The 15,842-nt window shown below is 33.8% G+C and overlaps 1 protein-coding gene across 1 annotated transcript in view; it reads right to left on the bottom strand.

Moving 5' to 3' along the window:
* Positions 1-4,340: 4,340 nt before the first annotated feature.
* The window catches only part of LOC150081282 (fatty-acid amide hydrolase 2-B-like), a 32,586-nt gene continuing 21,084 nt past the window's right edge, over positions 4,341-15,842 (bottom strand). Inside the window, exons 4-7 of the mRNA XM_090380145.1 lie at positions 12,967-13,086; positions 11,302-11,456; positions 11,055-11,156; positions 4,341-4,949 (exon numbers count right to left, since the gene is read on the bottom strand). Of these exons, the coding sequence (XP_090236271.1) occupies positions 4,341-4,949; positions 11,055-11,156; positions 11,302-11,456; positions 12,967-13,086 (986 nt within the window). The remainder of the gene's footprint in view (positions 4,950-11,054; positions 11,157-11,301; positions 11,457-12,966; positions 13,087-15,842) is intronic.

Raw genomic sequence — 15,842 nt, 5'->3', positions numbered from 1 at the left:
TCCCTCATTCTCCACAGGAATAAGGTTAGTTGCAGTTATTACCCCAGCTCAAAGAGTCTTTTGCTACTGTACACAGCAATCTATTTTTTGTGCCATTTTATCTGAGCTGATGTCTTTTTTTGGAACTTGTGTCTTCATTTATTTAAAATTTGTTTATATTAAATCTTATCTAGCAGTATTATGGCAACAAAACAAACAGATGGAATTAAGCCTAAAAACTATACAAGAGGTTGATAGGATGGAAAGAAGCAGAACGGACACTGCAAAGGAATACATCCCTTTACCTACTTTATCTACAATACTGAAAAACCGAAAAAGACTTGAAGAAGTGTGTGACACTGGAGCAGCGATGAAAAACAGGAAACGAATTTGTGGTGCAAAATACAAGGAAGGAGCTTGAAACAAAACTGAGTGGTACCAACAAATGCATGCATCTAATTTGCCCATATCAGGTCCGATTTTGCAAGAAAAGGCAAATTATCTAGCTCAGCAACATGGAATTAGTGACTTCAAATGCAGTAGTAGCTGGCTCCAAAGATTTAAAGACACAAATAACTTCGTTTCACGGAATGTTTGCGGTGATTCTGGATTAGTTGACAAAGAAAAGGCTAAACTGGTTGTATGTATGGTCCATTTTTGAAAAATATGAGGCAAAGGATATTTTAAATCTTGACGAGACAGGTTTATTTTATAATTTGCTGCCAAACAAAACATTTGCTGTTCAAGGAGAGTCTTGCCATGGTGGAAAATTTAGTAAACAAAGACTCACTGTTCTGTTATGCTGCAATTCAGATGGCAGTACAAAACTACACCCACTTATGATTGATAAGTTTTCCAAGACGATGTTTTAAAGCAGTTAACCAACTTCCCTGTGATTATGAGACCAATAGAAGTGATAGGCTTACAGTCAAAATTTTTCAGTCTTGGTTATCAAAAGTGGGCAGAAGAATGGCTTCAGAAAACAGGAACATTTTGATGATTCTAGATCATTGTACAGCACATTCTGCCGAGACACGTAAGTTGACAAATATATGGCTGTTGTTTTTACCCACAATACTAACAGTTTTATGCAACCACTGGATCAAAGCATTATTTAAACCTCAAAAGAGCATACAGAATTTGCCTGATAAGGTACTTGATCCTGAACATAGAAGGGGAGAACAATTTTCAGCCAAATTGGAATGTCTTGGATGCTATCTGTAATCTTGTTATTGCTTGGGACAGTATTGCATCAAGTGTAATAATCGACTGCTTCAGAAAGAGTGGCTTTGGAGAGAATATCATCGAAAAACATGGTTCAGCAGACGAATGTGATATCAACATTGAGGAATGGAGGAATTTGAAGGAGCATATGGATTTTGTTGGCAAATTTGAAGAGTTTGTGAAGGTGGATGATGATGTTGCTATCACTGCAATGCCAACAACAGAAGAGCTCCTGAGCACCAAACAAAACAATGATGTTTTTGTTACCAGAAAAAGTGAAGCGCACACACTGCTATCTAAAAATAATGCCCAAAATGAATTGAACATAATAGAGAATGTGTTGGCCTGGAGGAACGTTGATAAAAAAACAACTATTGCATTTGATAATGTCTGTGCTGTTGTATTTTGGTGCAAGGGAGACTTAGGCCATATTGCACTAATCAACATTATGAATGTTACACGTGCATAGTGATTGTTATGACATCAGTCAAAAACTGTGATATAATTGTATCTGTTTAATAAATTAGAAAAATTCCAGCATATTAGCATCATTACCTATGATGTGGTAGAGTGTCAGGGATTCTTTAAGATTTGGAAGAAAGCTAAATGAGACTTGGCAGGCAGTGGTGTATAAAGTACACTCAACAAGAATATGTTTCATAGTAAGAGGAGAGTTGCAATGTGTGCATTGCGGAGGATCATTACCTGTGAGAAGATAAAGGTGGGTAAGTTGACTGTGGCCAATTCGCGCTCTGGTTAAGATTACCTCCTCCCTTCTGTTTACACGGAAGCTGGAGGATCATAACTGCAGTTCAGGTTTTATTTGGAGGAGTTTATTATGCGTTTGGGCTTGCCATTGAATTGTCCACTGTTCCCTACATATTCTTCATATATTACTTTTTTAGTAAAGATATGGAACATAATACTGTAATGAACATAATAGTGGCACTGTACATTCGTTCCCTGGTATCCCACCATGGCCTGGAATCCAGCAGAAAATGACCACTTGCTGGAGTTCTTGGATATGCATCAGTTTGGATTTTATAATTTTTATTAAAGGATGTGTTTGAGAAGGAATATTCTGTAAAGCTATATGTGCACTCATGGAATCCATATATCATGCTTTTATGGATGGACAGATGGCGTATAATTCAGCTGTATAGCTGCTGCATTCATTGGGAAGCGATACGGAGAAGGTTTTATGAGGGAAGACGGCTGCAGCACCCACTCCACTTTCAGATTTTGATCCATTGGTATATATTTTTGCAAAATGCAGATAATTTTGTGTGTCGGCAATGTGGAGTTGTTGTATGTTGAATGTCTGTTCTGTAGTTAAAAATGCAAATAGGACAAAAACTGTGCAAACAACATTGGATTCTTTCTTTAAATTAGATTAATTTATTAAAAATATAATGGTTTGTATGGCTCCTTTTATATTAAGATTGTAATTCTTTTTATTCTGATACTAAAATATTGTATATATCAAAATATATCCTGTACAATATTTTCATTTCTGTTAATTGCTTTTTTCTTAGTTTATCTTACAAATAAAATAAAATCTTTAAAAAATATGTTATTTCTATTACTGTATTGTTAGATAAGGCTTTTGTTTTTATTTTATTAATTTATTTTTGATATTATTATTTATTATTATTCTTAGATATAACGTATGTACCAAAAAAAAAAAAAAAAAAAAAGGTAAAATTTTGACACTTTTGAGGGATTTCATTACTACAAACCTCGTTATTACAAAACGTGATTTTAGGCCCCTTGAACGAGATTCGACTGTATAAGGAAGTATAAGTATTAACGAGATTCGACTGTATAAGGCAGTTAAAATACAGGGTGTTTTCCATGCTAAATAAGCCATTACTTTACAAGTATTTCTAAGAAATATAACAGATGAAAACTAATATTTTCAAGAAACATCCATATAGGGTAAACACAGAAGAGTAATGAAGGTTACTACCAAACGAGTTTCCTCCAATGCCTGATTTTGCAATAACTGTTGATGCCATATTTAATTGAAGAACATGCTTTTTTGTTTGGGCAGCATTACCTTTGAAGGTTAGTCTGGTGCAGAATTATTGGCCCAAATTTTTTTCAACAATCATTAAATACCAAACAGTACTTGTGTCTGCATGGGTAACGCAGTGGCATCATCACTGTCCTTACCATACCAGCTGGAAAAGGGCCCGCGTTTGAATCCCATCAGTGACACAAGGAATTTTCATGGCTGTTTTTCACTCTGTGGCTGAGTTAGTCAGTCTCAGGTGTAGGCCTGAGACTGACTAACTCAGCCACAGAGGTTTTTTAGCAAGGTTTCTTACCCAAACACTCAGGTTTTTCGTCCAGGAAAATATGCAAATCAACCAGAGAACATAGAGAATTCATGAACATAATACACTTGGGCAGAAGAATTAATATTCCGGGTGGCCCTAGTCTGACTTTTGTTATTATTAAATAGTACTTGTAACTTTTCACAAACTCATTAACCAATTTAAAAACATTACACTGTTAAACATTATTTTCTGTTTTTTTAATGTACCACATTAAAAAAACAGAAAAGGTAGAATTGTTTGGGCGGGGGGTTAATACTAATGTGGGCGATTTGTATCTGTCAGACATCTTGTGAGGATTTATAAAGAACAAAATGTACTACAATACTTAGGAAATGTTAAATTTATGGAAATGTATCACATTTCACTGTTACACTGAGAGTGAGGTTCTACTATGAACACTGGCAAACATGCCGTTCCATCACATTCAACTGTACCTGGACACTAGAGGCAGTCAGTTGCAAAAAACTATTGTAACACTGTAACTAACATCAACACAGGTATACTGTAACATAATATATTTAATTCATTGCACTTTCCTCGGAGATAAACTCACTTACTGGGTCATGTAGCACAGAAAATACCCTGTATCTTAATATTATCTTTGTACTCTATTTCTTAATAATAAATTTAAATTTGTATGCAATAAAGAGTTCTTCTTCTATTAAATATCCAAATAATTTTTTCATCCAGATATCTAAATAATTTTTTCATTTACCTTAAAATTTATGCAATTCACATATTTAAACTTTTCTTCAAGCTTTTAAGGCACCTTTTCACCTTATTATTTATTTATTTTTATTTTTTTAATTTTTTAAACACAGGTCCAGGAAGGACCCAACCTCCAAATGCATTCTCCAGTTCCACTGCTGTGGCCAATGTCAAGTGATCATTATTCATAGCAGCTATAACTTGAAAGCCAATGGGAATATCTTTAGAAGAAAGACCTACCGGGCAATTAGCAGCTGGAAAACCTAATATATTGAAAATACCTGTGAAACTAATGTCAAAAAATTTATAAAGAGTCTGGTTGTGATACAAACCTAAAACAGGTTGAGTAGGGTAAATAAAAATGCTATTATCATCAAGAATTTCATTAAATTCTTTTTGTATCTGATCATATATTTCCATATACTCATTATGAACCTTAGTGTCTTTTGGATTAAAAAATGACTGATATATTGCAAAAACCAAAGATTGAATGGTATGATCAGAATATCCTAACAAACATTTTACTATTTCAAGAGGTATATTTTTCTTTCCTTTCCTATTTGCTAGTTCCACACTCAACGGATACTCAAATGCCAAATTTAGCTTGTGAAACCAAGCACCAAGTGCATATTTTAACTGCTTAATAGTGATTTTTTGAACTGTGCATCCATAAGTTTCTTGAAGATATTGTACAGCCTGTAAAAGATAAAGATATTAAATAATTTGGTTTCACGATATGTTAAAATTATAAAGAACTGGGTTAACAACAAAATACATCAAATAAGTTTTAATTTAATAATTTAACTGATTTATAACAACATTAAATTATAACAAGAAGTTCCAAAGAGAACTGATGGTGCCTACTTCCACTTCTTTCACCATGCTGAGCTTGTTTTAATCTTCTTTAAAGATCATGAATCAAAACAAAATCACCCCCTTGTTAGGACACATCCTTCAAGTACTGTAAATTTGTTTGTATTGAATGCAAATGTTCTAAATGGGTGGTGCTTATCCATTTGGTGGCTGTTTCAAGATGGTGCATAAAAATAAAATGCCTTTGTATATATTCTCTACAAGCAGGACTGGACAGATTTTATTTTAGTAAGATATACTTCCATTTCTATTGAAATTCTATGGTATTGTTATTTTAGGTGTAGATCATGCAGCCAGATCTCAGATTTGCTGCTGACAGTATGAAATATGAATGCAAAAGGCAAGAAATATGGATACTCCTGACAGATTTTTTAATGTAGTGCCAGTGAGAATTGTCTTTAAGGTTTCTGTATGGTGATGATTTATTTTTGCTCTTTTCTATAAATTAATGCTATGTTGCCTTGACAGTCTGCTCTAAATCCACCAAAAATCTAAAGGGACCACAATCAATGTCAATGCCAAATATAAAGCTGACCTGCTAGCTTCCTATTTTGATTGCAACTCATGTATTAATGATCTTGGTAAACTACCTTCCATCATTCCCAATACACTGCATTTAGTGCCTCTTGTGGTCTTCCATCAAAAGGATGTCAGAAGGATTTTGAACAATCCTGATACTAAGAAAGTTCCAGGTACTGATGGTATTTCTCTACTTGTTCTCAAAACCTTTGCCTCTGAACTTACTCCTATTCTGTGTCGCCTTTTTTCACTTCCTTATTCCAAAGGTGTTTTCCCTTCTGCTTGGAAATTTGTTCATATCCAGCCAGTTCCCAAAAAAGGTGACAAATCCTTCCCATCCAATTATCGTCCCATTGCACTTACTTCCATTCTTTCTAAAGTAATGGAGAAATCAATTAACTGCCAACTCTTAAACTATCTAGAAACCTTCAATCTGATCAATGATCAACAGTATGGATTCCGTCAGCGTTGATCCACTCGTGATATTTTGGCTTATGTTACCCATCTATGGACAAATTCAATAAAAATGTTTGGTGAAACTCAAGCAGTTGCTCTTGACATTTCAAAGGGTTTTGATTATGTTTAGCATAAAGGTTCCACCTTATGGTTTGCCAACTGTTTTTTGTAATTGGGCATCCAGTTTTTTCTCTGACTACTCACTGCAGGTGATGGTAGATGGCTCTCTGTCTTCTAACTTCTTCACTAATGCTTGTGTTCCCCAAGATTCATTTCTTTCTCCCACTCTTTTCCTCATCTATATTAATGTCCCTCTTCCATTGACTGGAAATCCTATCCATAGTTTTGCATTCTACCTTCCTCTTTCAGAAACCTTGACCTGCATAAATAGTTTCAACTTCTCAAATATCCATTAATGACTCTTTAAATGCTGATCTCCAGGTAATTCTCTAGTGGGGCAAAGATAACTCAGTCGATTTCAATCCTTCTTACACTCAGTCCTGTCTTATATCTAGCAAAAAATGATTCTTCTGCTCCTATGCTTATCTTTGACACTGATTTCTAGGCAACATCATATATCTCTATTGAGGATTACCCTGACTTCTAATCTCTCTTGGCATAAGCAAAAACATAAGCAAAACCCAGTTTTTTACCTACAGAGGAAACAAATATTGTTTCCTCTGCAGCTAAAAAATTGGGTTTTCTCTTTTGCTCTCGGCATTACTTTTCTTCCAAACAGCTGTTCACTCTGTACAAATCTCAAATTCACCCTACTCTCATGGAATATTGTTCCCACATCTGGGGCAGTGCCCCCTCAAACTTCTCAGTCTTGTAGATTCCATTCGAAAGAGGACAGTTAGGTTAATTAATGACTCATCTCTAATAGAGTCTCTCCACTCTATCTCATAGGCATTCTGTTTCTGCTGCATGTCTTTTCTATAGATACTTCCATGGGCATTGTTCTTCTCAATCGACTTCTATAATTCCTGCTCTCTCTTCAAAAGCAGTCCAAACATGTGCTGCAACCAGTCAACATCCTTTTACTGTCCAACTTCAAACTCAAAGAACCAACTTTTCTTCTTCCTCATTTATTCATTCAACTTCTGCTTTCTAGAACAACCTTCCTCCATACGTATTCCCTGAAAATTACAATCTACAGAAGTTCAAGTCTAATGTCAACAAGTATCTGTTTTTATCTTCTCAACCTTCAGTCCATGCATAGTACTTAAGTACTATAGGTTCTAATACCTCTCAGTGTCTCTGTAGCCGCGTGGTCAGGAGTGGGTGTGAAGTAGCCCATGCTCTTTGAATAGCCAGGGTTCAAGCCCCTGACTGCTATACGGTTGATCTGCCAACCCACACTGGACCAGCATGGTAGATTATGGTCCATTTCCTTCAACATGAATCGTTGAGGAGGCCTCCATCTTGCAGTGGATTGATAATGGCTGTAATTTACCTTTTTTTTACCTCTCCTGTTTGGAGAGGTAAAAAAAAAAAAAAAAGGTTTTTTTTTTTTTTTTTTTTTTCCATTAAAAAAAAAACCTCCTCGCATGTCAATTTGGTTTAAATTAGGACACAATACATAAAGAGATCTTAAGCCTACTTTCCATATTTTTGAAAGTAGGCTAAAAACTATAAAAGGTTTAATAAGATTAGCTAATTAATTTGTATACTATATTATAACATTGAATATAAACATTAACAGTAATATTTTTATTACAAAGCTAATATTTTCAAATAAGGAAATGATGCTATAATCAATCTACATATTAAAGATTCATCATGCAATAAAAATTGCATGACAAAAATAAAAGTATGCAGATACAGTATGGCACACAGAAGATCTATATCTACTATGATGGCATGTGTAGAAAAAGCAATAGAGTGATGGCAATTAAACTTTTAAAAAATATATACAGTCCATTCCGGTTATTTGGGACACATCAGGACTAGTGCATTTTGGCCCGATTAAGCGGCTGCCCCAATTATCCGAAGTTTCACGTAAATAGTTAAAAATGCAATGTACCCACCCCTTTACAACTGGTTCACTGTACAATCAAATCACATTACGACGAACTCAACATAGTAAAGTACTGTTCACTATACGATGTGCAGTGAGCGCCGGTCATTGTGATCATGTTTGTGAATTGAATTTTAATTCTATTAAACAGCGATTCTAATTAGCGAAAATAGGAGGAATATTATCCATTAAGCACAAATTTATCCTTTATTACCTTACCAATTATAAAATTAAATGATACGTGAAAATTGGAAGAATATACGTTATAATCGGAATAATTAATACGTACTGTAATATGTACATACGAACTAGTTGACATTTCTGTTCACTGACATTTGTGGGTGGGGGTTAAAATTTAAAACAGTAAAAAGATAAGCAATCAATAACAAAGAACAAGGCACACACAAATTGCAATTAACACAATACATGCAAGTGAGAACGGAGTAACGAGTTACAAAGCTTTAAAAATAGGAATGAAGAGAAGATCTGAAAATTAATTTTTTTATATGATTGAAGATTTCATGGAAGTGTAAACACATTTCACCATAATAAACCACAGAATTCCAGCTGTCGGTATTATCGCAAATTCAGTAAGATTGAGTTTACCGTCAGTTTATAATAGATTTCACTAACAGAAAAGCCCAATAAACAGGTGACTGCTAATTGTTTTTATTGTTTTATGGTTGTGACCTCCAGAATTTTGACCGAACCACATGGTACCATCGGAGACAATCGTAGGGTAATCTCCAGTGCTGCGGTCTCCTGCCCCGATTAAACGGCATGCTGTTCCAATTAAGCGAAGTAAACCCTGGCTATTTTCTTGATTGGTTTCTGTTTTTTAAGATTTGCCCCAAATAAACGGCTGCCCCGATTAACCAGTGGCCCAAATAACCGGAATCCACTGTATTTTTAATTTTTATAAGTATTAATATTAATATTAATATTATGAGTTTGTGTGCCATAGGCTTGGGTGGATGACAGCAGTAAGCAGGAATTTTGGGAAACATGGAAGAAAATATGCAAGGTCAATCAAGTGAAGAACTTAATATTATCAGTAAAGATTTAATCTTTTCTGGAATATGTACATGAATATGCTTTGTGTGTGAACTCTGAGGAGTATACACATACATTTATCTCCAAGGCTGTCTCATATACAATTAAAATAATGTTTCTGCTAATGTACAAATCATTTGGAAAACTTCCAGTATGTGTTGTCATGTCTTATTTTCATTTTCAACTAATAGCTGGAAATAAAACTAACTAACAATTTTTAATGGATGTCATCATGAAAATAGCACTGAAAATCTAAGGAAGAGATCGCACCTGTTGGCTGCAGCAGCATTTAAAATTTTAATTTGCATTTAAAAATAAAAAATCCGAAATTCTCTGGAATTCAGATCTAGAAATTGAATTAAATGATAAATACTGTAAATAGATATTATAGAATGCTACTACTGAAAATAAAAATAATAATAACTCTTTTTTACTATTTTTAATGAGTTTAAAAATTTATGATTTAATTTTTGTAAATTATTTCACTCTAATGTTGGACAAATAAGAACAAATTAATATTTAAAAGGATTCAGGTACAAAGTTTTCATTTTTATAACTTTTAAAAATTCCATGAAAATATTCACTCCATGGCTGTACCATTAACCCACACATTTGGCAAACTCTAATGAACAAGCTATGTAAATAGCCACATGGGAAAGAGGAGAGGAAGATGTGAAAGCACACATGGGAAACAGGGTTTTGGTGGAAAAAGTTATGGCATTTTGCTTAATTGCCATCAGTTTTCCAACATTTCTTAACTTTTTTTTTTTTTTTTTTCACCTTTCTCTTTTCAGAAAGTAAAGGCTAGATTCATTCCTCTGTTAGGGTATCTTCTAGATTCATTCCTCTGTTAGGGTATCTTCTAGATTCATTCCTCTATTAATGGCAATTTACTAAATTGCCATCGATAGAAGAATGAATTTAGCCACAGAGGAGAGGAGAGATTATCAATACCACCTGTCACTGTCTTATTCTGAATAAATTGAGGAATGCTGTTTGTTAAGAGACCAGAACTATTGGGAAAATTGTAGTTTTATTCAATAGTAATGCCAACATGATCCGGCAATGGTTCAAAAAGTTGAGGTGGGGGGCACTGAACCACTGCTGGCTTTGGCCCAGTGAAACAACAGCCAAAGTTTCAGTAGCCTCAGGGTAGAAGCAGTACTGACAACATTGCAACTATTGACAATGTCATACAGGTAGTACTGCTTCTACTCTAAGCACAGCACTATTATCAATAAATGAACCTACACAACAGATTATATACTTTACTTTTTAAACAGTTCTCATGTTTATTTTTAAATGAAATTTACAAAAAATTATTTCTTACCAATAAATTTTTTCATTAAGTCTAACTATAATTTTTAAGAATACTTCATTTTTACTGTAAATACTAATAAAGCAAATAAATGGTTAGTTATGGTGCTATGACAGGTAGTAGTAATTTAATAATTGTAACGATTTGCTTAAGAAAAGGAGAAAAAGTGGCAAAATCCAAGCAGAGGTAAAAATGACACCATGATGGTAGTGTTCGTTGTCTGGTAGCCAGCAGTGTCGGCAATGGGAATTTCTCCATTGTGAGTTTCTTTTTTCCAAATTTTGAGTACCAACTGATTTTGGAAATTTCCTTAGCATAATGAAACTGTTATATAGTTTCATTACGTTAGGTTAGCTAAGGTATACGATAAAATATATTATTTATTTTTTTTTAATACAATAAAGTTGCTGGTGCTGCCGCCTGCCCAAAACAGCCTGCTATTGGCATGTTTCACATTTGTCTCTGCTTAGATTTTGCTGAAAAAGCATTAATATATACTATTTATGAATACTGGGATAACTGTTATTGTTATTTCAGTTATCAGAATAGTTAATTGTCTTACCTTAAATATTTTTTGCTGAATTTCTGGATGAACCGGACTGGAAAGACAATTCTTTGAATCGTTATCTTCCATATAATACACTTTTAATTTGCTGAAATCCACCTAATTTTTAATTTAAAAAAAAATTGCTTGTTTGAATTAAAAAAAATATTCACATTATAACAAAAAAAAATTTATTAATGAAATAATTGAATCAAAATGCTAATTAATGTCTGAATAATAAACTTATTAATACTAAAATACTGACACTAGAATCCAATTTCAGCTTGTTGACATTATCTCCTGCCAGAACCTTCAACATGGGTTTCAGATCAGTAGCAAATCGACACAACGGTCCTGTAAACCAATAATTATCTGCTTTTCCTGTAACTGTAGGGAACTGATTTTCATTCGAAACAATTCCTATCCAAAAAAGGAAATTGCTGTATCACTAAATAATCAGTTGCAGTTCAGAAACAATGAATAAACATTATGGGACCAACAATTATGAGAATCATTCAAAAAAGGGACAATGGCTTATTTTAGTGTGTCAAAAGTGTTAATGCTCCATAGTAATTACAAAAAATGTTTGTTTGTTTGTTTGTTATTTGGTTTTTAGGAGAATTAGCAACTAAGGCCATATTGCTCCGGGGATATGCGGTGGCCATTCCCTGACCTTTCCGTATTTGGTGGTCATGGGCTCGAACCACGGTCTAATCAAGAAGCGTGTGCTACGCACTGCTGCTCCTGCCCACCTGGCTACGGAGGCGCCTACAAAAAGTGTAACATCACTCAACACAATATCTGACTAACTTTACTTTTACTGCAAAAACTAATAGACAACAGTCATATTTAAATCAATAGAATGTGGTGTATGATGCAGTGTGTCAACATTTTGTTTTGCAGAAAACTTATAGTAATGATAATCCTCCCCCACACACACAACAAGTACTATTGGTAAGTGTTCTATGTATGTGGGGAAGGGATGGGACACTGTTGTAGTCGAAAACAAAGTAACTTCCCACATGTACAGGTCATTTTTTGTACAGGAAAATATGTATTCTTCTTCTTCTAGAACAATCGGTATGCAACTCCAATGGAATCTCATACCAAACGGTTTCTTTTGCTAGTGGATATGGCAAAAATATTCAACAATAGTCGAAGAACAGAGTGTATAGAGTTTTGCTACCAAAGATGTGACAGGAACTTCCTTGTTAGTGATGAAATGACAGTCATGTCATCGCTTGGATTGTATCAAGCCTTTTTAAGCTGAAAATTGACCTAGGAAGTGCAACACCTTAATTAGGGAGGTTTTTTAGAACCTCCAAGTATGGATATATTTTATTTCATTATTATTATTGAAAAATGTAAGTGCAATTTATTTGTGTCATTTTTTCATACAGTGTGCATGACAAAGGTCTATTTTGCAATAGACAGTTACTGTTAAAACCCAAGTCTGTACATAGTCATGGCTTTTGTCTTCTTGTAAAAATGGGCATTTAGTTTGTAACTGTAGAGTTTCTATGAATGCTTAATGCCTAATGCTCAAACTCAACACCAAATAATAGTTTGCAAAAAAAAAAAAAAAGGCATGGGGTCCAATCAGCTTAATCAGCCTAAGGCAACATGAAAAGGTCTGTGTTTGTTTTGCCATCCCTGGGAGTTGGTACTTCAATGCAGCTGCTTTCTATGGAAACCTGCCTTGTTTCACACTCCTATCACGACCAAGTTTCTGTGTTGAAAGGTAAGTACTGTGATCTGTCCATGATGACAACTATTATGAACAAATTTGCCTTAATGGATTTAATTTTTCTGGAATCACAGAAATTACATAACATCTATAACAGATAAGCATTTCTTCATTTCACATTGCAAGTATTTTTTTTTTTTTTTTTGTAAAAATTAAATTGAATAAAATTTAATTGCAACTTACCTCTAGAAGGCTTGTGGCCAAAAATTCCATTAAAGTATGCAGGCAAACGAATACTGCCACCAAGATCATTACCGATGCCAAGTACAGATCCAGCAGCAGTCTGTAAGGCACCCTCACCACCTGCAAAGTTAGAAAATTTTTTAAAATGTAAATGTTGAGAAAAAGGCCTATTCACAAATTATGTAGTGTAATTTTTTAATTTTGAAAGCAATCCCTGAAAACCTCCTCTCCACTTTGTAACAACAGCCTTGATCCTCTTATTATTAATAAGAAAATACTCCAATTTGAGTCATTGTTTATTTTTTTAGTAAAAAAATTGTTATGTAACATTTCTGTGATCACACTTAATATATCACAACATTTTATCCACCCTTCCTCCTTGTGTTAAGTATAGATAATTTCTGCGCCATAGGACACATTTTTTTCTAGAAAACGTTGCCTAAAATTCTTCTGTACCTTATGATCAGAAGTATACTAGCTAGGTACATGCAGTAACCATTAGTCATGATGTGTAAGAGAGAGAGAGAGAGAGAGAGAGAGAAATTACAGTGAAAATGTTTAAGTGGTCTCCTAAAACAGCTACCACACATTCTGGCATATGAGTTGACCTTTGAACCACTAAAAAATCACTAAAATTTTACGATCACTTTATACGCCAAGTAAAAAATACTAACTTTGAACTAAAAGGTCAAGAAAGACAGTGTTTAAGAAAGTGTTTAAGGTCAAGAAAGTGTTTAGAAGTTTTTAAGGTCAAGAAAGACATGAATTAATATGAATATATTTACAATTTATTACATATATATTTTTGCACAAATATATTGTTGCTCACCTTTAAAAACTTAACAATTTGTTCATCTTCTAAATCAGACAAAAACAATTAATGGAATTTGTCGAGAGTTGTGTTTTTGGGTTTACTTTTTGAATTCTGCAAAAGTAAACTGTTAAGAACGTTAACTTTTTATAACAAATGCACTTCCTTGTTGTTTTTCAGAGAAACCAATGTGTTGTACAGTTATAAATGGACAACAAGGAATGTCTCAGTTACATAATCATAACCTCCCATGTACGTACATAGCATCAGTATGAGCAGTGTCATGTTGCCACCTTTAGATGGTGGTTCGTGGTCTCCTACATAAGGAAGGACTGTATAAACTTACTACTTTCTTTACATTTTACTTAAAAGATAATATTAATAAAATAAGGAGCAGAAATAACTGCTTTAAAAAGTAGACTGGTTCTTAAAACAGATTTTGCTGTAATACACCACAACTAAATGAGATGCAAAGATGACTTAAAAGAAGGGGATTGACAATGAATATATGATTAAGCATGTATTTCCAAGATAAAAAATAAAAGTTCACTTACATGTTGAGTCAACTTATATACTAGAATATAGGGTTCTCTTTTATTGTGTGACCATTTCAAATCACACATGACAGATATAAAAAAAAGGATGATTGCCAAATTAAACAGAGTTAGCTGTAATTCCAGATCTTAGCCAATTGCAGTGAATGGATATCTTAACTCTTAAAATTATTCATGTGTGAGAGTGGATCAAATAGATGGAGGCACTGAATAACAATTTCACACTAAAGGAAGAATGAAGTGACCAAACATTTCTCAGGTGCGAATGGGTGAAAAATTAGTGGGAGTTAGCAAAATATGAGATACTTACCATGTCTTTCAAAAAATACGAATCAGCAATGTCAAAGAGTTTATCATCTTCGGTGGCCCTGAAGATGATAAACTCTTTGAAGAATGTGAAAGTTCAGATCATACAATCAGTAATTACAAATATGACAGTAGCAGCAATACATAATTGGCTTTATATGTTAAGTTAAAGCAAAAGCTTTGTTTTTCACTGACTTTTGTTTAGTAAGCACTTGTGAATTTGTTTCAAATGTATTTAATAAAATATTTTTTTTTCTGAAATTTGCCTTCTAAAACATGGGTGCATTTTATTATTCAGAAAATATGGTAATTACGAATGGCGCTTTAATGTAATGTAATACACACCCACACAACGTACTTCAACAAGAAACTGTTATACAGCTTCTTTTCTGATATTTCTTTTCAGACTCACTTTAAAATTAAAACAGTGCATTCATATCACACTGCTTGCAATCAGTTTCTTCACAGGTATGAATCACTTTATGAGGTTCTGGTAAACAGTTCTTGAGCACACTATAGAAGTTTTTAACCTATGAGACATCATTTGATAACTGAACATGCCTGAAACATAACACAATGCATATATTACCTAACTTGTTAATTTAGGTTATATGAATTAATATCAGTATAACATGAAATAAACAGATAAATAACAAAAAATATGAAATAACTAAACAAAAAGTAAACTTGGAACCATATGGTGGGAGAGGCAAGATCCAACTATTATTGTAGGGGTGAAGAAACAGTTCTCTTTAGTCTGGGTGCTTGGGGATCAAGCTTCTTAAGTTTTCCCAAGTCTTCTGCTCATCATCTGAAATATGGCAAAGAATACCAATTTGTTATCACTTTTTTTTCTGAAGGATACTAATCAAAATCCTCTGAACCTCACTTCTTGAGACACCCACTTCCTTAGTAATTTCTTCACACATTAATCCCCCCCCCCCCAAATGATGTTCAAAATAGACAAAAATGTAGATGTCATGTCTCCTGTGACCTTCATTTCAATAAAGGTCACAAGAGACAATGCATTCTGGTCAAGATTATTATCCCTGCAAAATTCTCCCAAAGGCATTATGGATTTCTGTGAGATTCTAAATGTAACATTTCAATTTTAATGTACAGTCACTGATCTTTCATGTGTTTTTCTCTACATCCATTCCAAAATGTTATAGCTCACAAATATCTCATCCAGTGATGAAAATTGT

This window comes from Mastigoproctus giganteus, chromosome 8 (genome assembly GCF_048544385.1).
Source record: "Mastigoproctus giganteus isolate SK-2022 chromosome 8, ASM4854438v1, whole genome shotgun sequence".
In the NCBI taxonomy this organism is placed as follows: domain Eukaryota; kingdom Metazoa; phylum Arthropoda; class Arachnida; order Uropygi; family Thelyphonidae; genus Mastigoproctus; species Mastigoproctus giganteus.
This window is presented reverse-complemented; position numbering and strand designations above follow the sequence as displayed.